Below are 17,516 nucleotides of genomic sequence, written 5' to 3' on the forward strand. Positions count from 1 at the left end.
CCCTCAGAATTGGGCATTTGCATTGGCACCAGGGGATCCTGCATTGCTCAGTGTGGATGCGTTTTTTCTGGCATTGGGATTGCTCTATGAGGAACCCAACCTGGAGATTCAGGCTGAAAAGGCTTTGTTAGCCCTCTCTCAGGGGCATGATGAAGCGGAAATATATTGTCAAAAATTTCGGAAATGGTCGGTGCTTACTCAGTGGAATGAGTGCGCCCTGGCTGCAAACTTCAGAAATGGTCTTTCTGAGGCCATTAAGGATATTATGGTGGGGTTCCCTACGCCTACAGGTCTGAATGAGTCTATGGCTATGGCCATTCAGATTGATCGGCGTTTACGGGAGCGCAAACCCGTGCACCAGTTGGCGGTGTCTTCTGAACAGGCACCTGAGACTATGCAATGTGATAGAATTCAGTCCAGAAGTGAACGGCAAAATTATAGGCGGAAAAATGGATTGTGTTTTTATTGTGGTGATTCAGCTCATGTTATATCAGCATGCTCTAAACGCACAAAAAAGCTTGATAAATCTTTTGCCATTGGTACTCTGCAGCCTAAGTTCATTTTGTCTGTGACTCTGATTTTTTCACTGTCTTCCATTTCCGTTGATGCCTATGTGGATTCGGGCGCTGCCCTGAGTCTTATGGATTGGTCATTTGCTAAACGCTGCGGTTTTAGTCTGGAGCCTCTGGAAGTTCCTATTCCTCTGAAGGGAATTGACTCTACACCATTGGCTATGAATAAACCGCAGTATTGGACACAAGTGACCATGCGCATGACTCCCGTTCATCAGGAGGTGATTCGCTTCCTTGTACTGTATAATTTACATGATGTACTAGTGCTGGGTCTGCCATGGTTACAAACTCATAATCCTGTCCTGGACTGGAAAACAATGTCTGTGTTAAGCTGGGGATGTCAGGGGGTTCATGATGATGCACCTCCGATTTCAATCGCTTCATCTACTCCTTCTGAGATCCCTGAGTTTTTGTCTGACTATAGGGATGTTTTTGAGGAGCCTAAGCTCAATTCGCTCCCTCCTCATAGAGATTGTGACTGTGCTATAGAATTGATTCCTGGCAGTAAGTTCCCTAAGGGTCGTTTATTTAATCTGTCACTGCCAGAGCATACTGCTATGCGGAATTATATTAAGGAGTCCTTGGAAAAGGGACATATTCGTCCATCTTCGTCCCCTCTGGGAGCAGGTTTTTTTTTCGTGGCAAAAAAAGATGGTTCCCTGAGGCCTTGTATAGATTATCGCCTTCTGAATAAGATTACAGTCAAATATCAGTATCCATTGCCATTATTGACTGATTTGTTTGCTCGCATTAAGGGGGCTAGGTGGTTCACTAAGATAGATCTTCGCGGTGCGTATAATTTGGTGCGGATAAAACAGGGTGATGAGTGGAAAACCGCATTTAATACGCCTGAGGGCCATTTTGAGTATTTGGTAATGCCTTTTGGACTCTCCAATGCTCCGTCAGTCTTTCAGTCCTTTATGCACAATATTTTCCGTGAATATCTGGATAAGTTTATGATTGTGTATTTGGATGATATTTTGGTGTTTTCTGATGACTGGGAGTCTCATGTTCTACAGGTCAGGAAGGTGTTTCAGGTTCTGCGGGCCAATTCTCTGTTTGTGAAGGGCTCAAAGTGTCTCTTCGGAGTCCAGAAGATTTCTTTTTTGGGGTACATTTTTTCTCCTTCTACTATTGAGATGGATCCCGTCAAGGTTCAGGCAATTTGTGACTGGACACAACCTACATCTGTTAAGAGCCTACAGAAGTTCTTGGGGTTTGCTAATTTTTATCGTCGGTTCATTGCTAATTTTTCCAGTATTGTTAAACCTTTGACTGATTTGACTAAAAAGGGTGCTGATGTTGCTGATTGGTCTTCTGCGGCCGTGGGGGCCTTTCAGGAACTTAAGCGCCGGTTTTCTTCTGCTCCTGTGTTGTGTCAACCAGATGTTTCACTTCCTTTTCAGGTTGAGGTTGATGCTTCCGAGATTGGAGCGGGGGCGGTTTTGTCACAGAGAAGTTCTAATGGCTCGGTGATGAAGCCATGTGCATTCTTCTCTAGAAAATTCTCGCCCGCCGAGCGCAATTATGATGTGGGTAATCGGGAGCTTTTGGCCATGAAGTGGGCATTTGAGGAGTGGCGTCATTGGCTTGAGGGTGCTAAACATCGTGTGGTGGTCTTGACTGATCACAAGAATCTCATTTACCTTGAGTCTGCCAGGCGTTTGAATCCTAGACAGGCTCGTTGGTCGTTGTTTTTTTCTCGTTTCAATTTCGTGGTTTCATACCTGCCAGGTTCAAAGAATGTGAAGGCAGATGCTCTTTCCAGGAGTTTTGTGCCTGACTCTCCTGGAGACGCTGGTCCTACTGGTATCCTTAGGGATGGGGTAATATTGTCCGCCGTATCCCCAGACTTGCGACGTGCATTGCAGGAGTTTCAGGTGGATAAACCGGATCGTTGTCCACCAGAAAGACTGTTTGTTCCGGATGATTGGACCAGTAGAGTCATCTCCGAGGTCCATTCTTCTGTGTTGGCTGGTCATCCTGGAATATTTGGTACTAGAGACTTGGTGGCCAGGTCTTTTTGGTGGCCTTCCTTGTCTAGGGATGTGCGTACCTTTGTGCAGTCTTGTGAAGTGTGTGCTCGAGCTAAGCCTTGCTGTTCTCGGGCCAGTGGGTTGTTGTTATCCTTGCCCATCCCGAAGAGGCCTTGGACGCACATTTCCATGGATTTTATTTCTGATCTCCCGGTTTCACAGAAAATGTCCGTTATCTGGGTTGTGTGTGACCGCTTTTCTAAGATGGTTCATTTGGTGCCCTTGCCTAAGTTGCCTTCCTCCTCTGAGTTGGTCCCTTTATTTTTTCAGAACGTGGTTCGTTTGCATGGGATTCCGGAGAATATCGTTTCTGACAGGAGATCCCAGTTTGTGTCTAGATTTTGGCGGACGTTTTGTGCCAAGATGGGCATTGATTTGTCTTTCTCGTCTGCATTCCATCCTCAGACGAATGGCCAGACGGAGCGAACTAATCAGACCTTGGAAACTTATTTGAGGTGTTTTGTTTCTGCTGATCAAGATGACTGGGTTGCTTTTTTGCCACTGGCCGAATTTGCTCTTAATAATCGGGCTAGTTCTGCCACGTTGGTCTCTCCTTTTTTTTGTAATTCGGGGTTTCATCCTCGTTTTTCCTCTGGTCAGTTGGAGTCTTCGGATTGTCCTGGAGTGGACGTGGTGGTGGACAGGCTACATCAGATTTGGAATCAGGTGGTGGACAATTTGAAGTTATCTCAGGAGAAGACTCAGCAGTTTGCTAATCGCCGTCGCCGCGTGGGTCCCCGACTTCTTGTTGGGGATTTGGTGTGGTTGTCTTCTCGTTTTGTCCCTATGAAGGTCTCTTCTCCTAAGTTCAAGCCTCGGTTCATCGGTCCTTATAGGATCTCGGAGATTCTTAACCCTGTATCTTTTCGTTTGGATCTCCCAGCATCGTTTGCTATTCATAATGTGTTCCATCGGTCGTTGTTGCGGAGGTATGAGGTGCCCGTTGTTCCTTCGGTTGAGCCTCCTGCTCCGGTGCTGGTGGAGGGAGAATTGGAGTATGTTGTTGAGAAGATCTTGGATTCTCGTGTTTCCAGACGCAAACTCCAGTATTTGGTTAAGTGGAAGGGTTATGGTCAGGAGGATAATTCCTGGGTGGTCGCCTCCGATGTTCATGCGACTGATTTGGTCCGCGCCTTCCATAGAGCTCACCCTGATCGCCCTGGGGGTTCTCGTGAGGGTTCGGTGACCCCTCCTCAAGGGGGGGGTACTGTTGTGGATTCTGTTTGTGGGCTCCCTCTGGTGGTTACTGCTGGTACTGGGTGACTTTGGTGGGTTGCGGCCTTTGGTTTCCACCTGTCCATCAGAGGCTGGGTGTTTCCTATTTTACCTGGCCTTTCTGTCATTCCCTTGCCGGCTATCAATGTATTCAGATGTGCTCTGTTTTGTTCCTGCCTACCTGCTCCCAGATCTTTCAGGATAAGCTAAGTGCTGATTTTCAGTTGTTTGGGTTTTTTGTCCAGCTTGCTTATTATGTCTCTATGCTAGCTGGTAGCTCTAGTGGACTGAGGTTCTCCCCATGTGCCATGAGTTGGCACATGGGTTCTTGTAATCTCAGGATGGTTTTTTGATTAGGGTTTTTTGCTGACCGCTCAGACCCCTTTTGTATCGTTCTGCTTTCTAGTTTACAGCGGGCCTCTATTTGCTAAACCTATATATATCATCTCTATGTGTGTGCCTTCCTCTCATTTCACCGTCAATACATGTGGGGGACAACTAAACCTTTTGGGGTTCATTCCTCTGGAGGCAAGTGAGGTCTTTATTTCTCTGCAGTGCTAGTTAGCTCTTAGGCTGGTGCGTGGCGTCTAGAACCAACGTAGGCACGCTCCCTGGCTATCTCTAGTTGCGTTTGTCAGGCGTAGGGCAGCGGTCAGCCCAGGTTCCATCACCCTAGAGCTCGTCTGTTATATATTTGTACCTTGCTTGTCCTGTGCTATCCCTAGCCATTGGGATTCATGACAGTGCATTATCCCTGTATTATCATATATGTATTATCTGTCTGCTGTGACAGCACTGTATAACTGTGTTATGTGACATCACTGTGTGCATTATCCCTGTATTATGATGTATGTATTATCTGTCTGCTGTGACAGCACTGTATAACTGTGTTATGTGACATCACTGTGTGCATTATCCCTGTATTATCATATATGTATTATTTGTCTGCTGTGACAGCACTGCATAACTGTGGTATGTGACATCACTGTGTGCATTATCCCTGTATTATCATATATGTATTATTTGTCTGCTGTGACAGCACTGCATAACTGTGGTATGTGACATCACTGTGTGCATTATCCCTGTATTATCATATATGTATTATTTGTCTGCTGTGACAGTACTGCATAACTGTGTTATGTGACATCACTGTGTGCATTATCCCTGTATTATCATATATGTATTATCTGTCTGCTGTGACAGCACTATATAACTGTGTACGTTCACATTAGTGTTGTGCGCCGCAGCGTCGGGCGCTGCAGCGTCGCCGCATGCGTCATGCGCCCCTATATTTAACATGGGGACGCATGGACATGCGTTGTGTTGCGTTTTGTGACACATGCGTCTTTTTGGGCGCACGCGTCAGGGCGCAGAGGACGCAGCAAGTTGCATTTTTTTTGCGTCCAAAATCATGCAAAAAAAGGACGCATGCGTCACAAAACAATGCGTTTTGTATGCGTTTTGCATGCGTTGTGCGTTGCGTCGCCGATGCGTCGCCGACGCAACACACAACAACGCAAATGTGAACGTAGCCTTATGTGACATCACTGTGTGCATTATCCCTCTATGATCATTATATATTATCTGTCTGCTGTGACAGCACTGTATAACTGTGTTATGTGACATCACTGTGTGCATTATCCCTCTATTATCATTTATTATATATTATCTGTCTGCTGTGACAGCACTATATAACTGTGTTATGTGACATCACTGTGTGCATTATCCCTCTATTATCATTTATTATATATTATCTGTCTGCTGTGACAGCACTGTATAACTGTGTTATGTGACATCACTGTGTGCATTATCCCTGTATTATCATATATGTATTATTTGTCTGCTGTGACAGCACTGCATAACTGTGTTATGTGACATCACTGTGTGCATTATCCTTATACTATGATGTATTATACATTTCTCTTATGCTATAAAAGCTGCATAACTGTGTTATGTGATATTTTCAAAAAGCTTTGCTGGAAAAGGATTTTTGAAGTAAATAACACAATCAAATATATAACAGTCATGTCTAAACATTCTCAAAACTAATGAAATATAAGAAATTCATCACATTATAATAATTGTATTATTTTGATGTCTTATTAAAAACAAATATTCCAAGTTCTAACCTATAATCGATAATCAATGAGGAAGTCTACATAAGAGAAGGTCCATCAAGAGAAGTAGTGTGACTGTGACTGTGAATGTAGCCCCCCATTCCGGACACCCCTCCATCCTCTATAAGCCAGGATAAGCTCTCCTTCAGATGTCCATTCTTTTTCACAAACGAGAAAACCAATCCTAGTTTCATTTTCGTTTTTGATCAGAGTTTCATCAGAATTTCTGTTACACACTTGTCTTGGGTCTGGGTTCTGCTCCCTTAATCCCGGTTTGCTAAACTTTATTGTTCTCCATATTGTGCTTGGGAATACCCAGGTGTGTTCCCATGTGTTCATATACCTAGGCCTATATAACATCTACCAAGACACACATCTGTGTCTTGGTATTAAGACTTTTAGTTTGTCAGTACACAGCTCCAAGAGGTCTCCAGGATGACTGCTGTCTGCCTGCGACTTCCAGTATCTCATTTACCTGTCTTTCTGCAGCTTTTAGTACCTCTACAACTTGCCTGTGGTCTCCTAGATGTTTCTGGTCAGCCTGCGGCTTTCAGTACCTTTGATACCTGTCAGCAGTCTCCAGGACATCTCCAGTCCTCCTGAGACTTCCAGGAACTTTGCTACCAGTCTGCGGTCTCCCGGACAACTTCAGTCCTCCTGTGTCTTCCTGGACCTTTGCTCTCTGTCAGCGGTCTCCTGGAAGTCTCTAGTCCTCCTGCTACTTTCAGGACCTTTGCTACCTGTCAGGGGTTTCCCAGACCTCTCCAGTCCTCCTGTGATTTCCAGGACCTTTGTTACCAGTCTGCGGTCTCCCAAACAACTCCAGTCCTCCTGTATCTTTCTGGACCTTTGCTATCTGTCAGTGATCTTCTGGATGTTTCCAGTCTCCCTGCTACTTCCAGGACCTTTGCTACCTGTCAGCAGCTTCCCAGACGTCTCCAGTCCTCCTGCAACTTCCAGGACCTTTGCTACCTCTCTGCAGTCTCCCAGAAGTCTTTAGTCTGCCTGCGGTTTTCAGTACCTCTGCTACCTGTTTCCACTCTTCCAGGACGTCTGCTACCTGTCTGTGGTCTCCCAGATGTCTCAAGTCTGCCTGCGGCTTCCAGTACCTTTGCTACATGCCTGCAGTCTACCGGATGTCTCTAATCCTCTTGCAGCTTTCAGGATGTTTGCTATGTGTCTGCCTCCCAGATGTCTTCCGGCTGCTGTGGCCATTAGTACCTGTGCTACCTGTTCCCGGTCTTACAGGATGTTCGCTACCTGTCCTAGGTCTCCAAGGCATCTGCAGCCTGCATGTGGCTTCCAGTATCTATCTACCTCATAACTCACCTGCTTGCTGCACTGACGTCCCTGGCCTGTGTGCCCACCGGGAACTTCGTCTTCCATGATCCACCTCACCCAGTGAGCATAACAGTTTTGTCAGAATTTCGTCAACCATGAAAAACAGGCAGCACATGGACAGCATCCGAGTGCTGCCCAGTGTTTTCATGGACCCATAGGCTTGCATTGCCTATTTTAATCTGACACTTGGATTAATATCAGACATGTGTCTGCGATTTTGCATGAACCACTCAGTCTGCAAAAAAATTGGACATGTGAACAGACCCATAGACTATTCTAGTGCAATGAAAGTCACTCATAAAACTCGTATGTGAAAAATGGATGTCTAAACAAGCCCCAAGAGTCAGAGAAGTTCCCGTTCTGGAGGACTCAAAACAGTTCTTGTATTACAAGATTGGCCATTTATCTTAACGGCTGCCATGTAGTTGTGGCTGTGATTCTCTAGTTTAATGGTAACAGACATACTCATAGTGAATACTTACATTGTCCTCTTTGGTTCCTCCCCAGAAGTTTATACCTCCAGCATAACTAGGTATATTTAAAACTGCAATACCTTGAAGACTGGGCAAAGATATGATAACGCCGTCACACTAAAACAGCAAGAAGTACATTAGTATGTCATATTCCTATAAATAATATCATAATGCACAACAATGGCATTTATCATGAAACTGTATGCTTTTTTATGTTTAAGGGAATCGGAGAGCAGCATGGTGTAGGAGCAGAGACCCTGATTTCATTGATGTATCACTTACTGGGCTTCTTGCTGTAGTTTTTTTTTTATAAAGTCCCTGTTTTCTCTACTGCAGATCTAGCAGTTCTCTGAATGCTGAGCTCTGTATAACCCCGCCCACACTGCTGATTGGCTGATTACTGTGTACACTGTGCATAAGCAGAAAGCTGCCAATCAGTGATGGGAGGCGGAAGGTTTTAGAGAGCTCATAAATATTAACTAACCGATATGAAGATCCCTGACTCAATGTGTTTCCACAGACCGGCCTGTTTCTCATGTGTAAAATCAACTGCACAAAACACAGGAACAAGAGGGGGCTAAATAGCCTGGAATGGGCGCCAAAATACAAAGACCCACGGAGGATGTGAAAATGGGGAAGGAGAAAAGGTGATGAATAATAAGTAAAGGTGCGGTGAGAAATATAGTCAAAAAGCTAAAACGAGAATATGGAAAATTTTGTTATGTGAAATATCGAATGAGCGGTGAAGTCAGGAAACAAAATAGAAAACATAAAGGGGCAAAATGAAATGTTAAAAAAGATAGAAGGGAAACTAGAGCACGGTTATAAATATGGAGGAAAAGAAAATAGGAAATCTGGTAGAGTCAAAGGATAGTTGGGAAAGGTTCAGTTAGATAGGGGAGAAAACTGAGAAGGTGGAAGAGAAGGCGGTGGCTGGGGAGGTGAAGGAGAAGTGGTGGAGAATGGTATCCGATGTATAGTGTGGAGGTGCGCGAGCTCCGTGCTCCACAGGGTCAATGCAGAACAAAGGCGATAGACAAGGGAACGTGATGTTTTAAGGGAAAGAAGAGAGAAAAGGAAAGTGTATAAATGAACAAAAGGAAAGTAGCAAACGGGGGAGAGCTCTCATTGAGAAAGGCGACATCAACCCCCGTCTCATTCTTCGCTTACAATCTCTATTCCTCTTTCTGTCCCTCTTCAACATGTCAGAACTTTTTTTCTTTATTGTTCCCCTCAAGGAAAAACTTTAGTTCCTTGGACTTCCCCTCTATCTAACAAGTTAAATTTCACTTTCACCTCCTTATTCTTTACTACTGTTAAAAACACCGTTTCATTAATAAAATCATGCATCGCTTGATTCTTCTCATTTTTTCCGCCCCACATTCCCCATAACCATTTTTATTTTTATTTCCGGTTCATTTTTCCCAGTATTCCCCCCTTCACTATCTTCCTCTTCCTCATTTTCAGACAATTTCATTCGTTCAGCACCCTAGAAACCTCTTTCCCTTAAAGAACACTTTTTATCGTATATCACTTTTTCCATCTGCATTGCCCCTGTGGAGCGCGGAGCTCGCGCACCTGTCCCTTCCTCCACACTATACGCCGGATACGATTCTTTACCGCTTCTCCTTCACCTCCCCGCCATCTTCTCCTCTGTCTTCTCAGTTTTCTCCCTGTGGCTCTACCAGATAATTCTCCTTTTTTTCACCCTTTGCTTTAATTCTACAATGGTGTTCTAGTCCCCCTTCCATCTTGTTTTTAACATTTACAATCATCTTTTTCCTGATTTCACCACTGAATTTTTCTATCCTTTACTTTTTGCCTATGTCTCTCACTGCACCTTATTATTATTTATGACCTTTTCCCCTCCTTTAGATCCTCCCTTTCAATCCCACATTTTCAAATCCTCTGTAGATATTTCTTCAGTGTTTCCTCAGTTATTTTCGTGCCCATTCCAGGCTATTTAAAGGGAACCTGTCACCTGAATTTGGCGGGACCAGTTTTGGGTCATATGGGCGGGGTTTTCGGGTGTTTGATTCACCCTTTCCTTACCCGCTGGCTGCATGCTGGCCGCAATATTGGATTGAAGTTAATTCTCTGTCCTCTGAAGTACACGCCTGCGCAAGGCAATATTGCCTTGCGCTGGCATGTACTCCAGAGGACAGAGAATGAACTTCAATCCAATATTGCGGCCAGCATGCAGCCAGCGGGTAAGGAAAGGGTGAATCAAACACCCGAAAACCCCGCCCATATGACCCAAAACTGGTCCCGCCAAATTCAGGTGACAGAGTCCCTTTAAGTCCCCTTTGCACCTGTGTGTTTTGTCCAGTTGTTTTTTACACTTGAGAAAGACACCAGTCAGCCTGGAAACGGAATAAATATTGCTTATTTATATATTGGACTAAGGATCATCATTTCCGTTAGCGCAGCCCAAAACCACGAATTGTCTCTTCTTGTCAATCATCCTGGCGGCGTGCATCACCAGCCATGGGGCAGCCATTATTCTCACGACTCGCTCAGATGAGAACATTACCGGGATATCTCTTTTTCATAAAGGTATTACTCTATAGTCTGGAGCAGTGTGGTTCCCAAAAGTTTTTACCTAGTAAAAACCATGTAATTGAAGAAACCTGCTTTACCATAGTGTAGCCCCGTGTAAAAGTCACAGGCCTGAATATGCCATTAAACAAATGTCTGTATTAACCTTTCCCATATCTACATGTCGTCGTTCAGTCCTCCATCAGTCGTCTTATAACCGAACTTCCCTTTTCATCATTTTTCTGGGTTCCGTTTATTACTTTGGTCATTCACCTTTCAACCTATATGTTTCCTGAGCCCTGAGCACCAAAACTCTAATTTTCCGCTGATAAAAAATAGAAGCGCAGCCACCCAGCACAGGAGCCGGATGATGATTACCCTCATCAGCCACTCCTGCTCTCACTGTTATTAGCAGCAGCAGGCATCAGCTGAAGGGAGAAATAGTCCTATCAGCTGACACCAGTGACCGGATGTGAACTTTATACCTGCGATCACGGCTGAGCGCTCACGCTGTCTTTTGACAGGATGGGAACAGCAGCTCTCTGACCAGCGAGGATGATTTCACCGCCAATCAGTGTTTGCCGCACTGTGATGCACATGACAACAAACACTGGATGTTCGGATCCCCCATTCAAGTGAATGGGGTCCGGGTTCTGGTGCCCAAACCCAAACTTTTTGGAACTGTTCCGCCGAACCTGCCAGACCTGAACATCCAGGTGTCTGCCCTTCTCTAATCCTAAGTTCTTTGCCATGTCAGTTTTTATTTTCCGTTTCCAAGTGAATAACCTTATATTTAAAAGGTTGTCCAGGACCATTTTTCAATTCTTTTACTGTGGACCTAGACACTAACAGGCAGTTAGTTGCTAACCTGACCGCTCCTACCAGCAATTCCACTGCCCCGAGTCAATACAACAGCTCTTCTTCTGGGCTGCTGTATCGCCAGGGTCTGAATGCCAACATCATGCTGATTGACAGATGGCTCCCTGCAGGTAGACAGTGAGGAGCTGGATGTCAATTAACATGACATCAACAGCCACCAGAGCAGGGCAGAAGAAGAAGAGCTGCTCTGACAAAGCGATGTCATTGGACATTGCTGAATCACAGGCAGGAGTGGTATGTGGCCACTTTGTGCAGAGAGAGATTGACACCAAGCAACTATTTGCCTGTTCTACCTGATTGCTTCTGCCAGCGATTCAGCTGCCCCTTGTCAACAGAACAACTCTTTTTCTGGGCTGCTCTATCGACAGGGCGTGAATGCCAATGTCATACTGATTGACAGCTGGCTCCCTGCAGTTGGGCAGCAGGGAGCTGAATGTCAATCAGCATGACATCAGCAGCCACCAGAGCAGTGCGGGAGAAGAAGAGATGCTCTGTTGATGTGACGTCACCGGCAGGAGTGGTTTGTGACCGATATGTGATGGCAGAGATTGACACGGGGAAACTACCTGCCTGTTAGTTCTTAGGCCCTAGTGACAATAATGAATAGTTCTTTAATAATCATAATGTGCCACTTATCTGTTCATGCCTCCAAATTCTTCCGATCCCTATGAAACATGACATTGTCCTCCTAATTGTTGCAATCTGCATGTTTCACAACCCCCCGACAATCATTATTCCCCGCAAAAAGCCGATACCAGCTTTGAATGAAATGCGTGGGGGACGCAACTGAGAGTCCGACACCCACAAGGCACAGACTCACTGAGAAATAATCACCTCGAGTTTTACACGTTGCTCCAGATTTTTGTAGGTTTTCTGCAGCAGTTCCTTGGTTCCTAACACACCGTACCACATCATATTTCGTGTTCGACTGCTGCAAAGAGGGGAAAGAAATGAAGCATTAGATAAATGGGAGATCATTCACAGGATTAATATTCTTTACAAACATGCCGACTCCAGTATGCTACAGAGGGAAGCGGCCATCAAGTTCTGACACCCTAAACTAATGATATCTGTAAGGGCGAGCTGTAAGGGCACTGCAATGCTGACCTTTAGTTTACAAATCTGGATTTTAGGTTCTTAGATGAACTGTATTGTTGAATTGTTATACAAGTGATTGACAGGTCACTCTTCTATCAGCGCCTCTCCTGCCCCAGTGTAAGCGCCGCCGCTCCTCGGGGGCGGTGAATGTACAGTAAGGTCATCAAAAAAGGTCAAAAACTTTGCTTCTATTTTTCAGGAGTCAGAAAACAATTAAACTTCAAACTCTCTACCTTTTTGTTGCATTCATTTTATATGAGTTTATTTTTATAACTAAGGTAATAATATAATATGTAAATATAATTGTTTTTGATAAAAACCCATTTATTGTATGTACGGCTCCTGCACGTGAGTGGATTACAGCTCACCATTAGCACATAATCAGCAGATCCCTCTGTTAAATGTGAAACATTGAGACACTGGCTTAAAGGGAATCAGTCACCAGGTGTCTGAGAGCAGAATAAATGTAGAGGTAGAGACCCTGATTCTAGCAATGTATCACATACTGGGCTGCTTGCTGTAGTTTTGATAAAATCACAGTTTTCACTGCTGTAGACCTAGCTGTTCTCTCAATGCTGAGCTGTACATAACTCCGCCCCAACCACTGATTGGCTGCTGTCTGCCTTTGCATAGTGTGCACAGAAAGCAGCCAATCAGAGGTGTGGGCGGGGTTATATAGGGCTCAGCCTTTAGAGAACAGCTAGATCTACAGCAGAGAAAACTGTGATTTTATGAAAACTGCAGCAAGCAGCCCAGTATGTGATACATTGCTGGAATCAGGGTCTCTGCATCTACATCATGCTGCTCTCAGATTGCGTAACAAAAAACAGATGTTACATTCTCTTTTATATCATAGCGGTACCTTAATGCTTTAGACAATCAAAAGTGTAACCATGCAAACTAGAAGTCCCAGCCAAGTCAGAAGAAGTTCAATGTGCCGGACTTGGGAGAGAAAGGAGTGCAATGCTATCCCTGGATGGGGAGCAATTCTAGGGCTCACTACATTATGGCAATTATCAGACGGCACCACGGACCCCGGTCCTGATTACAGTGCACGACTCCATAGACTGAAGGGACGGTATATCAACTACTCAATAAACTATTAAAGGATGAAATATTGGATGCATGAAGATAAATTCTATGGGTAAATTCCAGGATACATTTAGATACGTGTTCTTTATAGTTTGATTATTTTCCATGTTTCTGAATCACGATGAGAGTAAGGCCCATCTCAGACATCAGTGTGTCCGGTACGTGTGGTGAGAATTTCTCATTGTGATCTGCGGTGAAGTCATTGAGCTTGAACTGTGGTGACCTCATCACTGACTTTTTCCCATGTCGCTGAGGTCACTGCAGTTCAGCCCAGCTGGGAACGCAGCCTCATTGACCAGCAGTAACCTCAATGATGTCACCGCTGGTCACTGATGCTGCACTCACAGCAGCTCATTCACCAGTGGTTCTCAGCCTGGATGGTCGCATCTTGGCACTGTCCAGTTTGAAAACTATTTATCCCCCAGACATTGATTACGGTGTGGGACAGAATGACGAACAGGTGAGGGATATTGTTGTTTTTTTATTTTTGTTTTATTAAAGGAGAACGAGGGCTTCGGTGGAATTAGGCGTTAGGTGAGTATGACCGTGTTTGTTATTTTTAAATAAAATGGAAACTATGTTTAGTCTTATTTCTAATGAAGGACTTTATTCTGGCTGTGTGTTTATTTACCATATAACTATAGGATTAGTAATGGTTAGGTGCCTTATAGATGCCTCTTCATTACTAAGCCGTGGGCTTGATGTCACCTGACAATACAAAGGTGACATCAACCCCACAAATATTACCCCACTTGCCACCGCCACAGGGTAAGTGGGAAGAGCCGGGCACAGCACCAGAATTGGTGCATCTAATACATGTGTCTTTTCTGGGAAGCTGCGGGCTGTTATTTTTAGGCTGGGGGTCAATATCCATGGCCCCTTACCAGCCTGAGAATACCAGCCCCAGCTGTCTGCTTTAGAAAAGCTGGTTGTCAAAAATGGGGGGGACCCCACACCGTTTTCTAAAACGATTTATTTAAATATGTAAAAAAAACCAGCGTGGGGACCGCTCTATTCTTGATAACCAGCCTTGCTAACGCTGACAGTTGAGGGTTGCAGCCCCCAGTTTTGTCTGGCTGGTTATCAAAAATACATGGATTTTTATATTTGTATATAACGCAGGTGGTGGGTGAGGAATACTCTCATCAGCCTCTCCAGATGTCACTGTTGCTAGTGGCAGCAGGTGTAGGCTGATGGGAGTAGTAGTCCTATCAGCCGCCACCTGCTGTCACTGTTATCGGTTGAATATACTGTAACTCTCATCATTGTCCCCTGCTCGCACTGATCACCGGCAGAGCAGGGGAGAATGATGAGAGTCGTTTTCAGCACCTGGCGCCAGGGAACGGCGCTTCTAAGGCGCCGGTGCGTGTGCTCATAATGTGGTATAGAGTTGCCACACATGTGCCGCAAGTATTACACACACGAACACTGACATCTCCTTTATCGGGAAAAAATGGACGTGTGAGAGCAGCCTAAGGTGTCTGTATTTGTGACCTTTTACACTAATAATAAAGATATGTTCACACAATTGTTTTTGATTTCACCCATTAAAATGAATGCGCTGCAAGGACGCTGAAAGTAGTAACAAGCTGCGTCTTAGGAAAAATACTTGCGGAAAAAAACAACAAGTGTGAATAAGATTTCAGGAATGTCAATGATTATGCTGCACACTGCATGTTTGCTCACCAAATACATGGTGTAAAATACACTGCAAAAACACCATGTGTGAACATGCCCTAACAATACAGGTCATCAGATTATAGCAAGAAGGTAGCAAGTGAATTTTAATCTGATTCACAAGTGTGCCGCCCATACATAGTACTATGATTGCGGGTGTACTTAGTTATATAAAACCGTCAGCTTTTGTGTACTATGGATCTATGTCTGTAATAGGATGTGACACGGAGAACTAAACAGAGCAACCATCCTCAGTAAACAATTCCTGGTGTTGTCTCTTTAAAAAGAAACAATCTCCATACTGAAGGAAATGTGTCACCAAACAGCACACATTACCCCGCAGATCATCGTGCACACAGCAATGCGGCAGCTTTCAACATCACTAGAAAAGAAGCATGAGAAAAGAAAGAAATGATTGGTACCTGCATTTTTTGGGATGTTCGTCTCTCTTGTTATTGAACTCTAGAGAAATTTTGGCATCCAAACCAATCCCAAAGTAATTATTCATTGTGCATTTCTCTAAGAATTGTCTGAAAATCAAACATGCAAAACATTTAGGTGCATATTAGTACAATGACAGCTCAGAATTCATGATTACACATTATTGTAAGGTAAAGAGCACTACAGCACATGTAGCACAGGTATGGACCAGTGCAATAGTATTCAAAGGACTAGTACAGTACATATAATACTGGAAGAGACTAGTGCAATACATGTCGTATAACAAAGGACCAGTACAGTACATATAATACAGGAAGAGACTAGTACAGCACATATAATACAGGAAGAGACCAGTGCAATACATGTCATATAACAAAGGACCAGTACAGTACATATAATACACAAAGGGACTAGTGCAATGCATGTCATATAACAAAGGACTAGTACAGTACATATAATACAGGTAGTGACCAGTACAGTACATGTAGTATAACAAAGGACCAGTACAGTACATAGAATACTGGAAGAGACCAGTGCAATACATGTCGTCTAACAAAGGACCAGTACAGTACATATAATACAGGAAGAGACTAGTGCAGTACATATAATACAGGAAGAGACTAGTGCAATACATGTCGTATAACAAAGGACCAGTACAGTACATATAATACAGGAAGGGGCTAGTGCAGTACATATAATACAGGAAGAGACTAGTGCAATACATGTCGTATAACAAAGGACCAGTACAGTACATATAATACAGGAAGAGACTAGTACAGTACATATAATACAGGACGAGACTAGTGCAATACATGTCGTATAACAAAGGACTAGTACAGTACATAAAATACAGGAAGAGACCAGTGCAATACATGTCGTCTAACAAAGGACCAGTACAGTACATATAATACAGGAAGAGACTAGTGCAGTACATATAATACAGGAAGGGGCTAGTACAGTACATATAATACAGGACGAGACTAGTGCAATACATGTCGTATAACAAAGGACTAGTACAGTACACATAATACAGGAAGAGACTAGTACAGCACATATAATACACGAAGGGACTAGTGCAATGCATGCCATATAACAAAGGACTAGTACAGTACATATAATACAGGAATGGACTAGTGCAATACATGTCGTATAACAAAGGACCAGTACAGTACATATAATACAGGTAGTGACCAGTACAGTACATGTAGTATAACAAAGGACCAGTACAGTACATATAATACAGGAAGAGACTAGTGCAATACATGTCGTATAACAAAGGACTAGTACAGTACATATAATACAGGAAGAGACTAGTACAGCACATATAATACAGGAAGAGACTAGTGCAATACATGTCGTATAACAAAGGACTAGTACAGTACATATAATACAGGAAGAGACTAGTACAGCACATATAATACAGGAAGAGACTAGTGCAATACATGTCGTATAACAAAGGACCAGTACAGTACATATAATACAGGTAGTGACCAGTACAGTACATGTAGTATAACAAAGGACCAGTACAGTACATATAATACAGGAAGAGACTAGTGCAATACATGTCGTATAACAAAGGACTAGTACAGTACATATAATACAGGAAGAGACTAGTACAGCACATATAATACAGGAAGAGACCAGTGCAATACATGTCGTCTAACAAAGGACCAGTACAGTACATATAATACAGGAAGAGACTAGTGCAGTACATATAATACAGGAAGGGGCTAGTACAGTACATATAATACAGGACGAGACTAGTGCAATACATGTCGTATAACAAAGGACTAGTACAGTACACATAATACAGGAAGAGACTAGTACAGCACATATAATACACGAAGGGACTAGTGCAATGCATGCCATATAACAAAGGACTAGTACAGTACATATAATACAGGAATGGACTAGTGCAATACATGTCGTATAACAAAGGACCAGTACAGTACATATAATACAGGTAGTGACCAGTACAGTACATGTAGTATAACAAAGGACCAGTACAGTACATATAATACAGGAAGAGACTAGTGC

The 17,516-nt window shown here is 43.7% G+C and overlaps 1 protein-coding gene across 10 annotated transcripts in view; it reads right to left on the reverse strand.

Annotated features, from left to right (window-relative positions):
* Positions 1-17,516, reverse strand: part of LOC143804881 (diacylglycerol kinase eta-like) — a 266,345-nt gene that overhangs the window by 35,697 nt on the left and 213,132 nt on the right. For all 10 annotated transcript variants that reach the window (XM_077283417.1, XM_077283420.1, XM_077283423.1 and 7 more), the window contains 3 exons: positions 15,461-15,568; positions 12,006-12,102; positions 7,764-7,871 (listed from right to left, as the gene is read on the reverse strand). In XM_077283417.1, coding sequence (XP_077139532.1) covers positions 7,764-7,871; positions 12,006-12,102; positions 15,461-15,568 — 313 coding nt within the window. The remainder of the gene's footprint in view (positions 1-7,763; positions 7,872-12,005; positions 12,103-15,460; positions 15,569-17,516) is intronic.

The sequence above is a fragment of the Ranitomeya variabilis genome, chromosome 2, assembly GCF_051348905.1.
Source record: "Ranitomeya variabilis isolate aRanVar5 chromosome 2, aRanVar5.hap1, whole genome shotgun sequence".
Taxonomy (NCBI): domain Eukaryota; kingdom Metazoa; phylum Chordata; class Amphibia; order Anura; family Dendrobatidae; genus Ranitomeya; species Ranitomeya variabilis.